Below are 21,118 nucleotides of genomic sequence, written 5' to 3'. Positions count from 1 at the left end.
CTAAAAACATTTTTATAAGAGTAGAGGTCAGTTTTTCTTGTTAAAATGACTTGTGGCAATTATGAAAAATCACCAAACGAGATTCAAAACCGAGTACGTTTAGAACAAGGAGTTTAGCTAATTAAGTCTAGATTTGTAAACACAAGAGGGTGAAAATATAAATGAGGCCAGAGGTATCCATTGTTATTATTATTACTATTATTATTTATGAAAAAAGGCTCTACTGAACCGAGTTCATGCCAACTTTAACGAATAAGGTTTGGAGATAGGAGAGCGTTTCTGGAGGATGAAGTTAACGGCATTGCAGTCAATATCTGAACCGTTGATTGTCTTAATGCTGTTTTGTTTAAGTTTATGTATAAATCGAGGATGCCTCTGCTCCTGGGAAGGAAGGACGGAGTGCGTGTGCTCTCTCAACCTGGAGCTCTTCTAAGGGAAGAAGAGAAAAATAAAAATTACACCTTGGCATTGGGCAGCTGCAGCCTCACTTCAGGGTGTTGGGTGGAACAAACGCAAACGTGTAAGTAGCAGAAGACACCATAGAATTATTAAGGGGACATTCGAAGTATTTTTGTGATAAAGAAAATAGAGGGAGTTCCTATCGTGGCATGGCGGTAACAAACCCGACCAGTATCCATGAGAACGCGGGATCGATCCCTGACCTTGTTCATTGGGTTAAGGATCCAGCGTTGCCGTGAGCTGTGGTGTAGGTCGCAGATGCAGCTCGGATCCCACGTCGCTATGGCTCTGGCGTAGGCCGGCAGCTGCAGCTCCAATTTGACCGCTAGCCTGGGAACTTCCCTATGCCACAAGTGTGGCCCCCGCCCAAAAAAAGACCAACATAAATTAATAAATAAAACTACAATTATTTTTTAAAAAGAAAGAAAGTAGATGAGTGTAGCTGGGCCAGAAGTTCAAAGGTCCTAGGATTTTAGCCTTGTTTTGTTCCTAGACTGTAAACCTGGAAAAGATACTCAATTCATGGCCTTAGTTTTTTCATTTAGCTTGTTGAACTCTGGGATTTCCCTCCCCAAAGCCCTAGAACTTCTTGTTCATACGGTTTTTTTCTTAGGTAGAAATAATTAAAATGATGAAAGCAGCATTGGCTGAAAGAGGATGGGGGGCCCTAGGGCTCTGCTGCCCACTTAAACATCTCTTTCCATTTCTGACTCTCTTTGGAAATATTCCTAAGTGTCTCTCTGTTGCACAGTTGGAAAATATTTGAACTAGATAATCTCTAAGATCCATTCCAGCTATAAAATCCTACGACTCTCCTAAGTCAGGTACAACTTTGCCGATGAGGTGGAGCAGGGGTGGGACTTTGAAGTGGGGCCAGACATTTGGATTAAGGGGTAGGAAGAAGGAAGATATTTAAAACAGGAAGAGGAGCATCATAAAAAGAATAAAAGAAATAAGGACGGGAATAATACTGGTTTCCTTGGCAGAGGATGTGTGGAATAATAAGGAGACTTTTCTAACTAAACTGTAGGGATTGTAACGCAGAGCAGTGGGAAATAAAATTTAAGTACAGAGCACTTGCTTTTCATATAAGAGAAATGTTATTCCTGGAGACTTTGTCTAACTTAAAACTCAAATAATTCAAAACAAATTTTCCCGAAGGGGGAATGCGTTTTTGGAACTTACAAATTCATAATTATCTTACTGTGTGTTTGCTTTGAAGTTCCTTTGTACCTTTTCTTTATTATTTTGCTGAGGGCCCTTTCCGAAAGTACTGGTGGTAATTGTTTGCTCTGTGTCTAGTGGCTCATCCCATCTTCCTTCCATGCCAAAGTTACTGATTCGGGGTTTGTTTTCAGCACTAGCTTTGGCAGCATAGTTTAATGAACTTGGATAGCATTGTGAAAGGCTATAAAAAATGAGATTTGAAATGATAATAATAGTGTTTCCTTAGGTCATAAAACCAAAAGTCACTTTCAGAAATTCAAATGCACGCGGTCCAGAGTCGTTCCCGTCATCCTGACAAAGCGCGGCGGCTATGTTTCTTTTCACCCGTGTGTCGTAGGTGGGGGCAGATCCCATCCACACAGTTAGTAATTAACTCAGTTTTCAAATTAGGCAATTCTCAAAGAAATAAGTACACTGAATGTGTCGTCAGTTCAAACTAGGCACGGCCCTTTCGTTAATCCCACAGTTGCAAGTTTTTCCTAATTCCGAATCCCATGTATATGCATTGTGAAACTGGCCGGAGGGCAGGGGCTGTTTGCACTTTATCTCTGTGACCCCTGGGGCATCTTTGCAGTGTGCCTTTCAAGAAATAGATGTTGAAGTCTGCTTTGGCTAAATGAAGCTGAGTTGTGTTCCCAGCAGCTCACAGTGGGAAGAGGTGGGACCAGGGAGTGGAAATTCATAGTTTAGGTTCTCAGAACTCAGGGAACTGGCTACAAGCTACACATAAAGGAAGCCCTGGATAAACGCCTAGATTCGGGGGTGGGGGTGGGCATTTCTACTCCCACCTTACCCACTGCTGGCTCCTGATAAGCTCTAAGGGAGTAGTGAGACATCCAGTGACTGACAACTGAATAGGAGTCAAGAAAGATGTGTGTCTTGGACAGAGAGCACAGGGGGCTTGGTGCTCGGTTAGGCTGGGGTGACATATGGGGAAGAAAAAGCATCCAGAGGCCAGGATGAGTGTAGCCAAGAAGAAAGGTGAAGCAGAGTGTAGCGCAGAGCATGCAGCTGCAGGCACATTGCGGACGAAAGCCCAACGAGATGGAGCGCTGCCTGTGCGATGCCAAGAGTCTAGGCGCAGAGTGGAAAAATCAGATCAATCACGGGGGTGATTCAAAGCATCCAGATGTGGGCTGTCATCGGGCCGTCACCAAGGGGTGTGTGAGGTTAAGGCAAATCACGGTCTTCCTGCTCCCCCCCCCCCATACATTTTGATTCAGTTGCAATCATGCTGAAAGAGAGGCTTAAATAGCTCTAAGTCGTAAAAGGGCTGCGTACATTCAGCCTGTGAGAGGTTTGTGTTAAAGATGGGGCATAGTTACTGCTCTTTTCCTTAGTGGCTTCAAATCATTAGGTTCTAGTGACAGAATTGTTAATGAGAAATAATCCCGGAGTTCCTGTTGTGGCTCAGCAGGTTAAGACCCCGACATAGTGTCTGTGAAGATGTGGGTTCGATCCTTGGCCTTGCTCAGTGGCTTAAGGATCCAGTGTTACCACAAGCGGCCGCATAGGTCACAGATGCAGCTAGGATCCGGCATTGCGGTGGCTGTAGTGTAGGCTGGCAGCTGCAGCTCTGATGTGACCTCTGGCCTAGGGACATCCACATGCTGCAGATGCCGCTGTAAAAAGAAAGAAAAAGAATCAAATAGTTCATTTTTAAAGATAAATTTGTGTATCTAGTTCTTTAAATCCTTTTTTGAAAGAAAATTAAATAAGTTCTACCTGGTACTTAGTATGGCAGCAGAAGTATAGGAAGGCAGCTATACATGAATTGAATGATCTGGCATTACTTAGCATAGACCTATGCAATGTGATATTTAAAAATAAATTCTTAGGTCAAACTTAGGGCAAAACAAGTGTGTCCTCAGAAATGAGGCTGCAGGGTCTTTTTTTGAGAGGATCCCTGTGACATGTTGAACTTCTTCCTAAGGCCAAAGGCTGTGACTTACATGCCCCTTAGAGGGCATAACAGCATGTTTTGTTTGGCCAGAGTATGATTCTGAATGCACAGTAGCAGAAAAGGAAAAGCCCTTCGGCCTTTCGGTTTGGCCACAAGATCACGGGCAGTCAGCATTTATTGCCAGGTCAGACCTTAACTTCTCAAGCCAAACTATCAAGCAAATAGTTCAAGAGGGAGTAAGGGCTAGGATTTTAGACTGGGTTCAGAAACACTTGATGGGATCTTTGAGCAAAACAGAAAGACTGACCTGCGGAGCAGCTCGGGCCAGGATGCCTGAGGGCTGGGTTGCTACGTTCACAGGGTTCCGGGCGAGTCAGCATCAGCAGGGAGAGATGAGGGAGGACTGGACAGTCTCGCCTTCAAGGATTGCATAACTCTACCGTCGTTTTTCTCTCTCCGACACTGGGGGAAAACGCTACTCCTGTTTTTCTCACTCATCAAACATTTATTTCCCCAGTGCCTGCTTTGCTCCGTGCCCAGCACTCAGCCGTTCCAGGTGGTGGGGACACAGCAGTGAAGCCAGGTGACTCCTTGGCCTTACATTCTAGAGAGGAAGACAGGCAATAGACAGAAAAGCATATATGTATGATTTGTCTCATTTTTGTTCATTTTCAGAAAGAAAAGTCAAGGCAAGTTAAAAGGAGGGGAATGGAGTAGGCTTCCAGAAAACTGCCCATTGAGTTAGGGGGGAAAAAAGTTGAGTACCTTGGTATGTACCATTCAGATTATCTTCTAGAACCTCTTTCTAGTCCATGCAACTTTTTAGCTTTCTGAGGCCTTTCTAGACACAGCGGGAGAGAAAGATACTGCTTAATTAAAACCCTGTTTTGCATTGAAATCAGAGCTGGATAAAAGAGGAATTACTAGCTTTGGTCTAGGTGATTTGAAACATAGGAAAGACAACCAGTACTTTTTCTTAATATTAAAAAATTGAAATACAGGGAGTTCCCCTCTGTGGCTCAGTGGATTAAGAATCCAGCTGCAGTGGCTTGGGCTGCGGCAAAAGCGTAGTTCTGTCCCCTGCCTGGCACAGAGGGTTAAAGAATCCAGTGTCAGTGCACCTGTGGTGGAGATCACAGCTGCAGCTTGGATTCAGTCCCTGGCCCAAGAACTTCCATATGCCATGGATGCAGCCATTAAAAAAAAAAAAAGAAAGAAAGAAAGAAAAAGAAAAAAATTGAGGTGTAATTCACACACCATAACATTCGTCCTTTCAAAGTGTATACATTTCCATGTTTTTTTTTAGCATATTTACAAGATGGTACAACCATCATCACTAATTCCCAAAATTTTCATTCCCCTCAAAAGAAACTGTGTCCATTAGCACACCTCTCCTCCCCAAAGTCCCTGAAAACTATTCATCAGTTTTCTGTCTCTATGGATTTACCTGTTCTGGAGATCTCTTATAAATGGATTTCTTATAAATGATTTCTTTCAGTTGGTGTGAAGTCCATCCATGTTGTGCATATATCAGTGCTTCATTTCATTTTATGAATTTTATTCCATGGTATGGAAATACCATATTTAGTTTATCCATTCATCCGTTGGACATTTGGGTTGTTCCCACTTTTTTACTATTATGCGTAATGCTGATATTAAAAATTTGTGTTCAAGTTCTTATTGGCCACATGCTTTTAGTTCTCTTGGGCACCTACCTAGGAGTGGAATTGCAGACATATGGGAGCTCTGTGTAACTTTTTGAGGAACTGCCAGATGGTTTCCAGAGCAGTTGCAGCGTTTACATTCCCAGCAGCAAATATAAAACTTTGAGATTTCTCTGTATCTTCCTCAACATTTGCTATTATATGTCTGTTGATTGCAGCCTTTCTAGTAGGTGTGAAGTGGCATCTCATTGTGTGTGTGGTTTTGTTTTGTTTTTGTCTTTTTAGGGACACGCCCGTGGTATATGGAAGTTCCCAGGCTAGGGGTTGAATCAAAGCTGTAGCTGCCAGTCTATACCACAGCCACAGCAACATGGAAACCAAGCCGTGTCTGCGACCTACACCGCAGCTCACTGTGACGCCAGATCCTTAACCCACTGAGTGAGGCCAGGGGTCGAACCCACGTCCTCATGAGTTCTAGTGGGGCTTGTTACCACTGAGACATGACAGGAACTCCCTCATTGTGGTTTTGATTTGCATTTTCTTTCTGAATGTTAAATGATATTGGTCATCTTTTCAAGTGCTTATTTGTCATTTATATTTCTTCTTTGGAGAGAAGTCTGTTCAAATCATTTGCCCATTTTTGAATTAGATGGTCTTTAATTGTTGAGATATAAGATTTCTTTATATGTTTCATACACTCTGTAGAAATCATACATTCTTATCAGATAGATGACTTGAAATATGTTCTCCCATTCTGTGGGTGCAGCTAGTCAATTCTGATGGATATACCAGTTGGGAGATATTTGTGGCCTCTTAAAGTAGAAGATTAGCAATCCTCTCTGACTAGTTGGCTTTGGGTATGTACATTCTTAGCCTGTTCTTCCACTTTATATCAGATGAGTGTATCTTCTATGTGTTTGTTGCTCTGGCTACTGCAGTTGAGATTTGTGAAATCCTATTTAGGTATATATCCTGTTATGGCCTGTGTCCTGGTCACGAGTATGGGAAACCTTTAGGGGTCACCAAGTTTATTTATTTATTAAATTTAATTTTATTGGAGTATGGTTGATTTACAATGTTGTATTAGTTTCAGGTTTCAGCAAAGCAATCAGTCACACATATAAATATGTCCATTCTTTTTTCCCATATAGTTTATTATAAACTATTGAGTAGATTTTCCTGTGCTAACCAGTAGGTTCTCATTAATCATTTATTTTGTATAACAGTGTGTATATTCTATTCCCACCCTCCCAATTCTTCCTTCCCTCACAAGGATTTCGCCTGTGGTAACCATAAGATTGGTTTTGAAATCTGTGAGGTTTTTTTTTTTTTTCTGTTTTAATAAGTCCCTTTGTATCATTGTTTATTAGATTCCACATGTAAGTGATATCATATGATATTTGTCTATCTCTGACTTACTTCACTCAATATGTTGGTCTAGATTCATCCATGTTGCTGCAAATGGCATTATTTTGTTCTTTTTAAGGCTGAGTAATATTCCATTGTATACATGTACCATGTTGCTGCAAATGGCATTATTTTGTTCTTTTTAAGGCTGAGTAATATTCCATTATATATATGTACCACATCTTCTTTATCCATTCCTTTGTCAGTGGACATTTAGGTTGCTTCCATGTCTTGGCTATTGTCAATAGTGCTGCAGTGAACCTCAGGGTGCATGTATCTTTTTGAATTATGGTTTTCTCTGGATATATGCCCAGGAGTGAAATTGCTGGATTGTATGGTAGTTCTATGTTTAGTTTTTTAAGGAGGTTCCTTAAGAGCCATCCCATGTAAATAAGAATGGTGACATTAGTCAATAGCGTCCCTGAAGACATAAGACATGCAGGAGCTAAAGACAGGGGAAGGGCCTGGAGAAGAGAGAAGGGAGCAGAAATAAGGACGAACACATTTCCTTACAATTTTGCTGAGGATCCGGCTCTAACTTTTCTTTGACCATAAATGAGATGTGCTAGTCGACGCTGTGTACACACGATGCTTCCCTGCCACACTTAGAGTACAGGGTAGAGGAGGGTGATGATGCTCGCTTGGTACCTTTCAAAATTTATTTGGCGAGAGAGAGTTAAAAGATGTAATAATATATTTAGCTTGTGGAGAAAAGCTTTTTCTTAAAGGTGCAGAGAGAGCCATCTTCTCCATCTCATTGTCTCGTTTCAGATTAATAAAGGAGCATGTGTACAGCAAGCGATTGCATCTGTAATCTGACCTACTAAGGAAAGTCACTGGGTTCTTTAAGACAACTGTATCTAAAGTATCACAGTTGAAAACAAAGCCACCTCCCCGCCAGGGGAAAAAAAACCATCTGTTGATTAACGATTTCTAAATCATTAGGTTGTGTCTGTTCCATAAGAGTGCTTCTGACCCTGTACTCGCTAGATTAATCTGTATCCCTGTGTTGTTAAAATCACCACTTCAATCCAGTGCATAAGAGAGTCAAGCTGAGAGTCAGTTTCGTGAAAATAATACAGCTTCTGTATTATTTTAAAAATCATACTTTTAAAACCAAATACATTCCAAAGAGATAATTGTGTCTGTAATAAGTACTCTAAAAAACATAGGGAATGGTGTTAGTAAGTAAAATCCTGCCTTAAATAAATGGTATTATTGAGGGGGAAAAAACCCCTGTCTCCAATCAGAACTTTTTTTTTTGTCTTTTTGCCATTTCTTGGGCCACTCCCGCAGCATATGGAGGTTCCCAGGCAAGGGATCTAATCGGAGCTGTAGCCACCGGCATATGCCAGAGCCACAGCAACATGGGATCCGAGCCACGTCTGCAACCTACACCACAGCTCACGGCAATGCTGGATCCTTAACCCACTGAGCAAGGCCAGGGATCGAACCCACAACCTCATGGTTCCTAGTTGGATTCGTTAACCACCACTGAGCCACGATGGGAACTCCAGAACTTTTTTTTTTTTTTTTTGGTAAGGAAAATGGCAGGACTATACTGGTTTCATGAAAGAGATGGAGAAATCCGGGCGGAAAGGGAAGGTTCTATAGAACTGACCCCGTACAGCAGGGGGAATCACGAAGGTCTCCCTGGACTCCTCTTGTTGGATAATGCCCCACTGGCAAGTACACTTAGCCAAAGTGCACATATTATTAGCCAGTTTTGTTTTTTTTAAAATGAACTTTGGCACTGGGTGAAATTCATGGGAAAGACAGGCCAGCTTTACTCATGTGGCTGGGTGGACTGGCCCAGCTCACAGCTGCCAAGCGTTTCTGTTCAGATTGTTGGCCATCTAGCTCGAGAGCCCCTGGAAGGGAACCTGTGTCATCTCCGTGTCCTGTCCCGGGCCTGGCACCCCTTTGGCGCTCTCGAAATCTGTGAATAATGTCTGCCTACACAGCTGAGAGAAATGCGTCATCTTCTCAATTGGGACATGTCATCGCTTCCGTGCCCTCCGTACGGTGCATGCCGGCCATGGGGGGCTTAAATGAAAGTGCACTTGTGCTTGTCAAAATGTCCCCAAAAAGAGACGTGGGGTTTGGAGGCAACCCCCTCTCCACCTCTCACAAGAGCAGCTCAGAGACAAGAGTGCTACAGTTCTGTGTTGAACTTGAATTTGCAGTCGGTTCCAAGGCACAATAATGCCTTCTCTTGGTTGTTTTTTTCTTTTCACATTACAGTACTTCATTATTGCCACAGGGGGAACTGTTGGCTTAATTTTGCTTTAGAGACACTGCTGCTGAAATTATTAAACTAATGATTTATGCCCCCAGTGATACAGCAATCTCTTGTGCTTAAAATGGTTACTATGTTTTGTTTACTGTTTATAACTACCAGTGGTTATGCCACGAAAAGCCCCTGCCAGCTTGCAGGGTTTATTTATCCCTGTGGATCTTTAGAAACCACTGATTAATATAGAAAAAATTTGAATGGTTTATATTTTTAAAAATCCCATAAGCTATGAATTAAACCACTGTGCTGTGCTCTATAGGAGGAAAATTTCAGTGAGAATAAACAATGGATGTCAAAACCTCCTGCCTCTCGTATTTGCTTCTGGTTGTATCAAAGTGGAAAGTAGGAGTGCTTTTCAGGAATACCGTACTGTGACTCCATCAGCTTTGGCCTCTGAGATCACCAGCATTTCCCCTTGGGTGCCGCACATTTTACCATATTAAGGAACCAATTTGCTGAGAGAAATGTTGCACATGTTTAAAGGCCGTTAAGTTTGATGGCTGGCAGAACGCTCCCATTTAGCCCCAAGGCCGGACCTTGGTGAAAGAAGGCTTTACTACCAGCCTGCATTTTTGTTTTGTTTTGTTTTGAAGTTTGCTTTTTGTCACCAAAGGATGACACAAGGCAGATGAACCTTGGGGCAGGGAGGGCTGTGATTTGTGAGTGTTGATTTGTTTAAAATGGCAAAACGGTTCTTACACAAATGTGTAAGTCTTGACCCTGTTGCCTGTCCAAGAGAAAGAGAGAAAACATCGCTGTCGGTTTGGGCAGTTTCAGCCCAATCCTCCACCTTCAGTCTTAGGCATCACTTGCGGGTACTTCCATTGCACCTGTCTGCGGGCTCCTGAATGAGCTCCATCAGTCCATCTGGCTTTGTTTCTGCTGCAGGATAGCCTGTCCATCTCCCCTACCCCACCCCTGCCGTCTGCTCCGTGTCCCCAGTCCTTCAGTCATGGGCCAGCTCTGATGTTCACCCAGCACCTTTATTCTGTGGTCTGATGTGGTCCCTTCGAACCATGGCGTGCTCTTCCCTGAGGCGCCCCACACACCAAGCCAGGCCATGGTACTGGGGCTGGGTACAGGGACAAAACGTTTTTCAGTCGGGCGGTGGTGTCTGTAAATACAACGAACGTGGACCATCCTGACTTGAGCAAATTAATTTGTAAGCAAGAAAGAGAACAAGGCCCTGAGTATGGGAACAAAGCAGCAGTCATAATGTGAACATCTGTGTACAGCTTTATCCTCGGATATTCCCTGGGCACAGAACTTTCCATACCAAAATGCAGTCAGACGTTTAAGAGAAAGATAAGTTGGTCATTGAAACACCACACCAGGGAGTAATAAGAACTCTTTCATTCTTCCTCATAATGCACTCTTTTCCTTCATGAAGATGCAAATTTTAGCCATAAAAATAGTCACAATATTATAACCCATGTGAATATGGAAAACATATTATCCAAGTGGCAATTTTAATTGGAAATAGTTACCTAATCTCATACGTAAATGTCTTCATTCAGGATGTATTTTCAGTTGCTCTTAGAATTACTCTCCTTCTTGAATTAGAAAAATAAAATGAAAGAAATAGGAATTCTGATGCAGTATACTCCAAAGAATTTTTATAAATTTCATGTTTGATTTTTATTTTAACACCACATTTAGGAAACTAAATCCTATATAGCTTATCGTCAGTGTTTTGCTGATCATTTTTTTTTTAAACTTCAAAATGTGATTTAATTACAAATTATTTTTAAGTCACAGAAAACCTGAGTACCAGTGTGGTATGTGATCTGAAATTTTAAACAAGCACAAAACAGATTAAATATAAAGCTTAATAAGCATAACAGGCAAAAAAAAAAAAATCTGTAATGTGTAGGATTTCTAGCATGAAAAATTCCAGGCTTCAGCAGATGTGAAGATTAGATTTCTCAGAGTGAATCAACAGAATACATTTTGAAGTATCCCTAGTGAAAAAGAGTGAAAATAACTTGAAAATCAAATGCTTTTTTACAGAGAAATCAGTGACCAACAAGTATGTTAACAACAAAAAAATTGTTATTATTTTCTAACATTATTTATGATAATATGTTTTCAGTCTACAGAATTGTAACATTTTCTAAGAGCATTCATTTGTAAAATTACTGGAAACATAATAGTCATATTATCTTTTGAATTTCTTTGTACCCTAACAGCTTCTCCTGTTTCTCTACGGCCCCTTTAGTTTGAAGGTAGAATGTGCAATGTAAAGATGTCAGAGAGAAGTTTATAGCAGTACAGCTTATCTCAGGAAACAAGAAATATCTTAAATAAACAACCTAGCTTTCTACCTAAAGGGACTAGAGAAAGAAGGACAAAACCCAGAGTTAGTAGAAGGAAAGAAATCATAAAGATCAAAGCAGAAGTAAATGAGATAGAGACAAATAAAACTGTAGAAAAGATCAATGACACTAAAAGCTGGTTCTTTGAAAAGATCAATAAACCTGATAAACTGTTAGTCAGACTCTAGGGAGAAAGCCCAAATCAATAAAACTAGAAATGGAAAAGGAGAAATTACAGCCAACAGCACAGAAATAAAAAAGACCACTAAGAGATTACTACAATCAACTATATGCCAATAAAATGGACAACATGGAAGAAATAGAAAAATTCTTAGGTACAATCCCCCCAGACTGAACCAGAAAAAATAGAAAATATGAATAGGCCAGTTACAAATACTGAAAATGAGTCTGTGATTAAAAAAAAAAAATCTAACAAACAAAAGTCCAGGGCTAGATGGCCTTGTAGGCAAATTTTATGAAACGTTTAGAGAGGAGCTAACACCTATCCTTATGAAACTATTCCAAAAAAGTTCAGAGGAAGGTGCACTTCCAAAGTCATTCTGTGAGGCCACCATCACCCTGTTACCAAAACCAGACAAAGATGCCACAAAATAAAAAAATTACAGTCCAGTATCACTGATGAATATAGATGCAAAATTTTTCAAGAAAATACTAGCAAGGCAAATTCAATAATATGTTAAAAGGATCATACACCATGATCAAGTGGGATTTATCCCAGGGACCCAAGGATTTTTCAATATATGCAAATCACATTAACAAATTGAAGAATACAAATCATATGATCATCTCAATAGATGCAGAGAAAAAAGCTTTTGATAAAATTCAACACCCATTTATGATAAAAACATTCCAGAAAGTGGGCATAGAGGGAACATACCTCAATATAATAAGGGTCATATATGACAAACCCACAGCTAATATCATACTCAATGGTGAAAAGCTAAAAGCATATCTGCTAAGATCAGGAACAAGATAGGGATGTCCACTCTCACCACTTTTATTTAACATAGTCCTGGAAGTCCTAGCCACAGCAATCAGAGAAGAAAAAGAAATAAAAGGAATCAAATTTGGGAAAGAAGAAGTAAAACTATCACCATTTGCAGATGACATATAGTATTCGTAGAAAATCCTGTAGACACTTCCAGAAAACTATTAGAGCTTATCAATGAATTCAGTAAAGTTGAAAGATAGAAAGTTAATGCATAGAAATTTCTTGCACTTTGTTACACTAAAAATGAAAGATCAGAAAGAGAAATTAAGGAAACAATCCAATTTAACATCACATCAGAAAAGATATAATATCTACGACTAATATCTACCTAAGGAGGCACAGGAACTGTACTCCAAACACTGTAAGATTCTGCTGAAAGAAATCAAAGATGACGCAAGTTGATGGAAAGATATACCATGTTCTCAGATTGTAAGAATTAATATTGTCAAAATGACTATACTACCCAAGGAAATCTACAGATTCGGTGCAATCCCTACCAAATTTCCAATGGCATTTCTTTTTTTTTTCTCTCTAGGGCCGCACTCATGGCATATGGAGGTTCCCAGGCAAAGGGTCAAATCGAAGCTACAGCTGCCTGACCCACTGAGTGAGGCCAGGGGTTTAACCTGCATCCTCATGGATACTAGTTGGGTATGTTTCTGCTGTACCATAATGGAAACTACCCAATGGCATTTTTCATAAAACTGGAACAAAAAAAAATTCATGTGTATGGAAACACAAAAGACCTTGAATAGCCAAAGCCATCTTGAGAAGGAAAAATAGAGCTAGAGGAATCAGGTTCCCTCACTTCAGACTATTACAAAGCTGTAGTCATCAAAACAGGATGGTACTGGCACAAAAACAGAAGTACGGATCAGTGAAACAGGATAAAAAGCCTAAAAATAAACCCACCCATGCACATATGATCGGTTAGTCTACTGCAAAGGAGGCAAGAGTGTAAGATGAAGAAAAGACAGTCTCTTCAGTAAGTGGTGCTGGGAAAACTGGACAGCTACACAGAAAAGAATGAAATTAGAACATTCTCTAACACCATACATAAAAATAAACTCAAAATGGGTTAAAAACCTAAATGTAAAACCAAGGTGCTATAAAACTCCTAGAAGAAAACATAGGCAGAAACTCTGACATAAACCACAACAATGTCTTTTTTTGATCTGCCTCCTAGAGGAATGGAAATAAAAATAAACAAATGGGACCTAATTAGGCTTAAAAGCTCTTGCACAGTAAAGAAAACCATAAGCAAAATTAAAAGACAAACTGCAGAATGGGAAAAAATATTTGCAAATAATACAGCCCACGAGGACTTAATCTCCAAAGTATCCAAAGAGCTCATAGAGCTCAATATCAAAAAACAAGCAACCCAATAAAAAAAAAAATGGGCAAAAAAATCTGAATCGACATTTCTCCAAAGAAGGCATGCAGATGGGCAGCAGGCACATGAAAAAATGCTCAACATGGAAAATTATTACAGAAATGCAAATCAAAACTATAATGAGGTATCACCTCACACCAGTCAGAGTGGCCATCGTCAAGAAGTCTACAAATAACCAGTGCTGGAGAGGGTGTGGAGTAAAGAGAATCCTGCTACATGGTGGGGAATGTAATTGGCACAGCCAGTATGGAAGCTCCTTAAAAAACTAAAAATAGAGCTGCCATATGATCCTGCAGTCCCACTCCTGGGCATATATCCAGAGAAAACCATAGTTTGAAAAAATACATGCGTCCTAGTGTTTATTGCAGCAATGACTAGAATAGCCAAGACATGGAAGCAAACTCAGTGTCTATCAGCAGAGGAATGGATAAAGAAGATAGGAGACACACAGACATAGACGTGTACACGATGGAAAAATACTCAGTCATAAAATAGAATTTAATAATTCCTTTTGTAGCAACATAGATGGTCCTAGAGATTATCATATTAAGGGAAGTTTACCAGACAGAGAAATACAAATATCATATGATATCTTTTATATGTGAAATCAAGGGAAAAAATGATACAGATAAGCTTGAAAAATAACCACAGACTTATGGTTGCCAAAGGAGAAAGAGCAACGGAGGGATAAATTAGGAGTTTTGAATTAAAGTATATGCACTACTATATGTAAAATAGATAACTAACAAGGACCTACTGTATAGTATAAGGAACTATATTCAATGTTTTGTAATAACCTATAAAGGAAAAGAATCTGAAAAAGAATATATATCATATATAAAGAATATTATATATATATATGTAATATATATATATTTACTGAGTCACTTTGCTGTACACCTGAAACTAAGTCAACATTGTAAATCCATTACACTTCAATAAAAAAATTAATGGTCAGAGATGTTAAGTAATATAAGGTACAAAATTCTTATAATGTTTCCCTTTGGAAATATTCTTGTTAATATTTGGTAAATATTCTTCTAGGATTTTTTCCTTAACATCTATGACTCTTTTCTTATTCTAAAATTATTATTTAAAAATCAGATTACTATTTCAGTAGTATTATTGGATGTTATAACATTCTACAGCTTGCTTTAAAAGACAGATTTTCACTGGGTCCTGAATACTCTTCCATTTTCCATTATGTCCTATCAGCTTATTTCATTATTTTTAAAGACTGTAATAGTCCATTGTAAGGAATATTCTATAATTTTATTCACAAATTGATGAATATTTATGTCGAATTTCTCACTCTTAGAAACATTTTGGTGAGCATACTTGTATATGTATTTTGGGGCTCATGGGCACCTTTATTTTGTAGGATAAATTCCTTAGAAGTGAGACTCCTGGGTTAAAATACATACGATGTGAACAGCTACTGCCTGGTTACCCTAGTAAAGGGCTGTAAAAATTCACACTTTTCTCATTAGTGGGTATAATTTATAAAAATTCTGATGGTAAAAATGTATTGTTGTGTTAATATGTGAGTTTAAACATTTTTTATATGTTCTTGAAGTTCCTTTCATCATTTTAAAATTAGGTTTTCTTTGATATGATTTACAAATAGTTCTTTTAGGAGTCCCCATCATGGCTCAGCAGAAACGAATCTGACTAGCATCCAATGAGGATGCAGGTTCAATCCCTGGTCTCGCTCAGTGGGTTAAGGATCCGGCCGTTGCCGTGAGCTGTGGTGTAGGTCAGCAGCTACAGTGCCAATTCGACTCCTAGCCTGGGAACCTCCATATGCCATGGGTGTGGCCCCAAAGAGACAAAATAAATAAATAAATAAAGTTATTTATATTTTAGGAGCATTAATGCTTTGTCTTATTTATTGCAGTTCTTCTCTTGTTTATTTTTCCAGGCACCCCCTGGCCCGGACTGACACATAAAATCAACCACCACTATAGCCAGGCCAGCCTCAGGATAAGTGTCTTTCCCAGTTTCATATATAGAAGACGAATTAAATATGAACTGAATGACGGATTTTGTGGAGACTGTCCAGGTATAGGCTGGCGTTTGGGGGGTTACCGAGAATAAGAACTTACTCAACAGAGAGAACTTATGCGTAAAAGAGACTAAGTGAGAAAGTCACAGTGCTCGGAGGGTCCCCAAAGAGCTATAATTTCCTGTAACGTGTATCCTCAGAGGTAAAATGAAAAGAAGCTATGTCAGCAGGAAAACTAGATAATTTACACCAGCAATAAAAATTCCTTTATTTTATATTTTGCGGTAGCTCAAAATATCTCCTATCTGGGTAGCAGCTGAACTTAGATCTACTATTCATTCTACGCAGGTGTTTTAACAATGTTTTAGACTAAATCATTTTGATACTTTAGATGAAAAGAATTGTAAAAACAAACTCACCTGTACTACCACTCACGTGCTCCCCTTCTTCTTTGCTAACACATTTCTCACTGGTATTTCACCAAAGCAAATTTAACCTAAAAAACAGACAAACCAGCAATTATTTTTACACATTTCAAAACTATGTTGTTAGTTAAATAGAAAAAAAGACTGTGAAATTGTTCTAGTGGCAAATTTCCCTAAGTCTGTTAAGTAGTGTGAATGCTTCAGAGGACAGCATAAAACAGTGGTTGTTTTTTTTTTTCTTTTTTATCATTCATAATGCATTCCTTTCAAAAATATTTAGTCCCTTTAATTTCTCTTTATAAAATCCACAATTTGATATGAATAATGATGACTGTCCATTGGGCTTTTCACTAAAGTATCCGCAGCCAGAGCTCTTTGCGACCTGGGTTGTCTTATAACTTTGCAAATATGCTTCTTAAAACTTTTAATTGAAAAGCATCATGAAAATAGACCTGGCAACAGAAACTCATTTTCAAAACTTTGCTCTTGAACACTAAAAGTACCTTATCCAGTGAGGCTTTCAGGATAATATCTTTTATGTATTTTCTTTCCGTAAACGAGTTCCTGTACTTTAGCTTATAGGACTGTTATGGTCCCTACGGCAAATCTCTGATCTATCAATGTCTGCCCTTAAAAACCTCAGGACATAACAAATCAAATTCATGTCATCATTATAGCTTTAGCCCTTGCCTTCTCATTTTCCAGTCCACTCTTTTGTGTTGTTTTTGTTTTTAAGTATGTGCTAAGCCTTTCGGGTACCACACCGGAGATTTCTGCCCTTTTTGAGAGATTTCGTATTTGCGTTGTATCACTGCTTTTTAGAATTCTGAAAAGCAAGCCATCCTTAAAGAACTTTTCAAATGAAGTTAAGAATTCAGCTTTATCACAGTGCAGCCATCTAAACATCATTCCACCAGTGACTCAAATAAACACATGAAATGACAGGGCCAACTCTTTGCCGATGATTCCTTGGGAGTAGGTGATTACTTAGGAGTGACTGATGAGGAAGAAATACTGAGATAATGTGAACCAGTGAGACCACACTACGGGGACGAGAGGATCCCCGAGGGATTCAGGTGCCACACGCTTGGTCACCATTTCTACAAGAACTATTGCCCGTGTCCCAGACGATTGCTGTGTGTTCTGCATCCTCCAAGCAGAAATTCACTGGTCGTCTTTACATTTAAATGGTTAGTGGAAAAAAACGGCCTTCAGAGGGTTAGGGCCATAGCACATACGCCCCTCAGATTGGAAATAAAGAACGCTGACTCGGATATAAAATAAAAGTACTGCGTGTCAGGTTGGCCACTGTGCCAGTGGGGAAGGGAGAGCAGTATTGACTCTTCTGTAACTGAGACAGCAGATTTCACTGGTCATTATTAGGGCATTGGGAGAGCGGTGTTTTGGTTTTTATTTCCTATACTAGGGAGTTCTGCATGGTTTGCTCTCTGAGCTAATGAGTATTATGCTGGGCAATGTTAGAGTAAGAAACAAATTCGCAGCGGCTTAATCCACAAAGGTTTTTTTCTTTCTTTTTTTTTTTGTCTTTTTGCCTTTTCTAGGGCTGCACCCATGGCATATGGAGGTTCCCAGGCTAGGGGTCCAATCAGAGCTGTAGCCATCGGCCTACACCACAGCCACAGCCATGCCAGATCCGAGCCACGTCTGCGACCTACACCAGAGCTCACGTCAATGAAGGATCCTTCACCCACTGAGCGAGGCCAAGGATCGAACCCACAACCTCATGGTTCCTACTGGGAAGCGTTAACCACAGCACCACAAAGGGCACTCCAAGGTTTCTTTCTCATGGATGAAAATCCTGATGCACCTTAAGGTGCTTTCTTCATGTGGCAGCTTCACCAGAGCTCATGGCCTTGAGCTCAGCGAAAGAAGAGATCTGGATAGGCCCGGAAGGGGCATCCATCACTTTCTCTCATGCTTGGGCCAGATCATGGCTATCTGGTCTCAATTAATAGCAAAGAAGGCAGCAAATAAATGTAGGGACCTTATCTGGTCCATTGTGTGGAATGTTTGGTAAAGACTAAATGTCTCCACCACAGTCACAGCCTAGAATTAGGGAGTAGGATGATGTGCTCAGTTTATATAGCCTTGGAGGAAGCAGACTCAGTTGAGTGTATTTATTGATATCTGTTCTCCAGCTCGTTACAAGGCGTAAGGTGATCATAATAACGGCTCTCCCCGAGGAGTCCAGAAACCGTTCTAAGCACTGTACTTGCATTATCTCATGCAATTTGCATTGATGCCCTTATGCCAGGCCTTATTAGTCCCTTGATTGTACAGGTGGGGAAACTGGCAGGAGAGGCTAAGTGACTTCCTTAAGGTTACATGGTGATTAAGTGGTAGAGCCAGTTTGTTGTGTTTTGTTTTATGCTTCGTCTTTGGCTGCCCCACAGCATACGGGGTTCCTGGGACAGGGATCAGGTCTGAGGCGCAGTTCCGAGCTGCAGTTACAGCCTGATCCTTTACCCCACTGTGCTGGGCAGGCCAGGGAGTGAAAGAACCTGCATCCTGGTGCTGCAGAAATGCCTCTTATCCCATTGGGCCAGTTTTGAATCTAAGACGTCTGGCCCCAGACCGAGGTGCTTTGCTTTCGTGTTTTAAGGCAAAGAGCCATACAAAACCACTAAAAAAGTAAGAAAAGCACATGAGCCCAGGTCAGAGCTTTATTTTCACTAAAAGATCATATATCTGCAATTAACAGTATCTCATAGAAACAGCAGATGAATAGACAGATTGGTGTGGGTGGCAACTAGATGGGGAATGAAGAATATTCAGAGTGTTTCTACCATTAACTACCATCTCTCCAAATAAGAGCTGGATTCAAAAAGGAACTCAAAACCAGATTTTTTCATGAGAATGAACCATTTCCTTAAGTATTTTATATTCGTGCTTCACACCTTAAATTACCTCTAATGTCATCAGAGAATGGACCATTCAGCCTTGGAAATGGCGTGTTGATACTCTCAGAGTTATTCTTGAGTAGAACAAACTGAAAAGTGGTATGAAAAATCTCTCGCCTTTGTCTTCTGCCTTTCTCTCCTCATCAACTTATCTTTGCATACAGCTTCAGTTTCCTATCAGGTGTCAAATTTTCGTCTATTTTAACAGTCCAGTCTTGGACTGGACACTAATTTCTAACTTTTCAAATCTTTTTTTTAAAACTCAGTAAATTTCACTGAGTTAAAATTTCATAATGAGTTTCTATAATGATGCTTCTTTCTTCAAAGGGAATAAAAAGTGTGATTGAGGTTACTACTATCTGTTAAGAATTATAATTTTCTTTTAAAAGCACTGGGAGCTCCACCACCATATTACTTTGGCTTAAACACTTTCTAAGAGAATGTATTTTCTCTCAATACAGCATCAGAAAGTCTATTAAATAGGATAATAGTAAATACAGCTTTTCTATAAAAATGAAAATTTCTGCTTTTACTCTGGACCAATTAAGTCTATGCTGTGATTTGAGCCATGCTTCCTATGCATGGCTTTGTCCAATCTTAAATGTTTATTTTTATCCCCTAGTATCTCACTACATCATGTTTCAATGTAAACAATGAAGATTTGTTTCCCTCTGTTGGAATTCCTAAATAACAGTTCTGCATATTACAGCTTTAAAGATGTGTCATGGCAGCTGCAAATAACTTTTAAAAAGAAACTTTGTGCAGCAAACTATCATATTTCATCTACACTCTGGCAAATGGTGCTTGCTTTTTGGCCCCAATTCAGCCTTCTTTTGCAAACCAACTTCCTGCAGCATGAGCATATACATTTTCCTGGGCCAAATATTCCAAAGTGGACACCAATTTGGGACTCCTAGCATTTTCCAGCTCTCCAGCTTTTGGACATATGAGCATTGAAAATGCTAGATTTCTACTCTTGATGCCAAACATTTAGGCTTTGGAGGCTGAAAAGTCAGAAGTCTCAATTTTAGCTTATAATGCCAGAAGCAAACTGTCCTTTTGAAACAATTACTCTTTGGCAGTGGGTCCGCACACAACACCTCCTTTTCAGGCAATTTCTATGTCATCTGCTCAACACCCCCAGAATGGTCCTTACTTTTAGCTCCGGACTGGAAATTGGATAATGGGAAGGGGGTGGGGAAGATTGTGAGCTTGGGCAGCATGGATAATGGATAAAAGGGAAACTAACTAAATTTTGCTTTTTCAGTTTTTGTTCCCTTTGTCTTTCTCAGCCAATGTGTAATTTCTTTTTTTTTTTTTTTTTTTTTAACTTCTACGTCTTTGGAAGATAGGGACGTAGTTGCTCTTCCATTCAGCCATCTCCCTCATTTTAAAGGCTTTAAAAATATAATAGTGAAATGTCCTAGAGAGCAAGTTACTTTGGGGAAGGCAATTTCAGACAGGGTAGTCAGGGAGAGTCTCCTTGAGGGGGTGACATTTGAAGTAAGACCTGGATGACTGCAAGGAAGAACGTTAAGAACGAAAAGTTATGTGGGAAAAGCACTCCCGGCCTTGGGGATAGCTCATGCAGAGGCCACAAAGGAGGAATAAGCTTGGTGTATTTCTACAGCACAAAGTCCAGTGTGGCAGATAGTTGTATTTGATTCATCCAGAAGACAGATCCTTTCTCACCTGCTTCTTCACAATACGGGGTTTGAAAATTAGATTGTAGCTTTCCCAATGCCTCTTATTACCAAGGTTGGTCTTATCCTACTTTGAAGCAGTGAGACTTAAAGTCTATTTGTGGGTAATGAGACATAGGAAACTCTTCTGGAAAAGCTTTTACTTTTGAAATAAAGAGACAGATAAACTTCTCTTCCTTCCTTTGTCTTCCTGCCTAGAATGCAGATGTGAAGGATGGCATGACATCGGCCACATTGTAACCATGAGGCGGTAAGCCTGAGGACTAAAATCCAGCAGGCTAAGGATGGTAGACTAGAAACGTAGAATTAGCCTGGGCCCTTGATTCCATGGACTTTTGGACCGATTATGAGTTTACCTATTTCTGGGATGTGGGTCAATAAAGTATAA

General features: G+C 39.9%; 1 protein-coding gene across 50 annotated transcripts in view; it reads left to right on the top strand.

Moving 5' to 3' along the window:
• Positions 1 to 21,118, top strand: part of LOC102164422 (uncharacterized) — a 412,252-nt gene that overhangs the window by 68,427 nt on the left and 322,707 nt on the right. For 34 of the 50 annotated variants that reach the window (XM_084979122.1, XM_084979123.1, XM_084979121.1 and 31 more), the window contains exon 3: positions 15,598 to 15,738. The exons of the other annotated variants lie outside the window; for them this stretch is intronic. In XM_084979122.1, the coding sequence (XP_084835248.1) occupies positions 15,598 to 15,738 (141 nt within the window). The remainder of the gene's footprint in view (positions 1 to 15,597; positions 15,739 to 21,118) is intronic. 50 annotated transcript variants of the gene reach the window in all.

The sequence above is a fragment of the Sus scrofa genome, chromosome 10, assembly GCF_054392235.1.
Source record: "Sus scrofa isolate SSC_HxYL_T2T_F1_AM1 chromosome 10, Sscrofa_HxYL_maternal_Yorkshire_Landrace_v2.0, whole genome shotgun sequence".
NCBI lineage: Eukaryota > Metazoa > Chordata > Mammalia > Artiodactyla > Suidae > Sus > Sus scrofa.
This window is presented reverse-complemented; position numbering and strand designations above follow the sequence as displayed.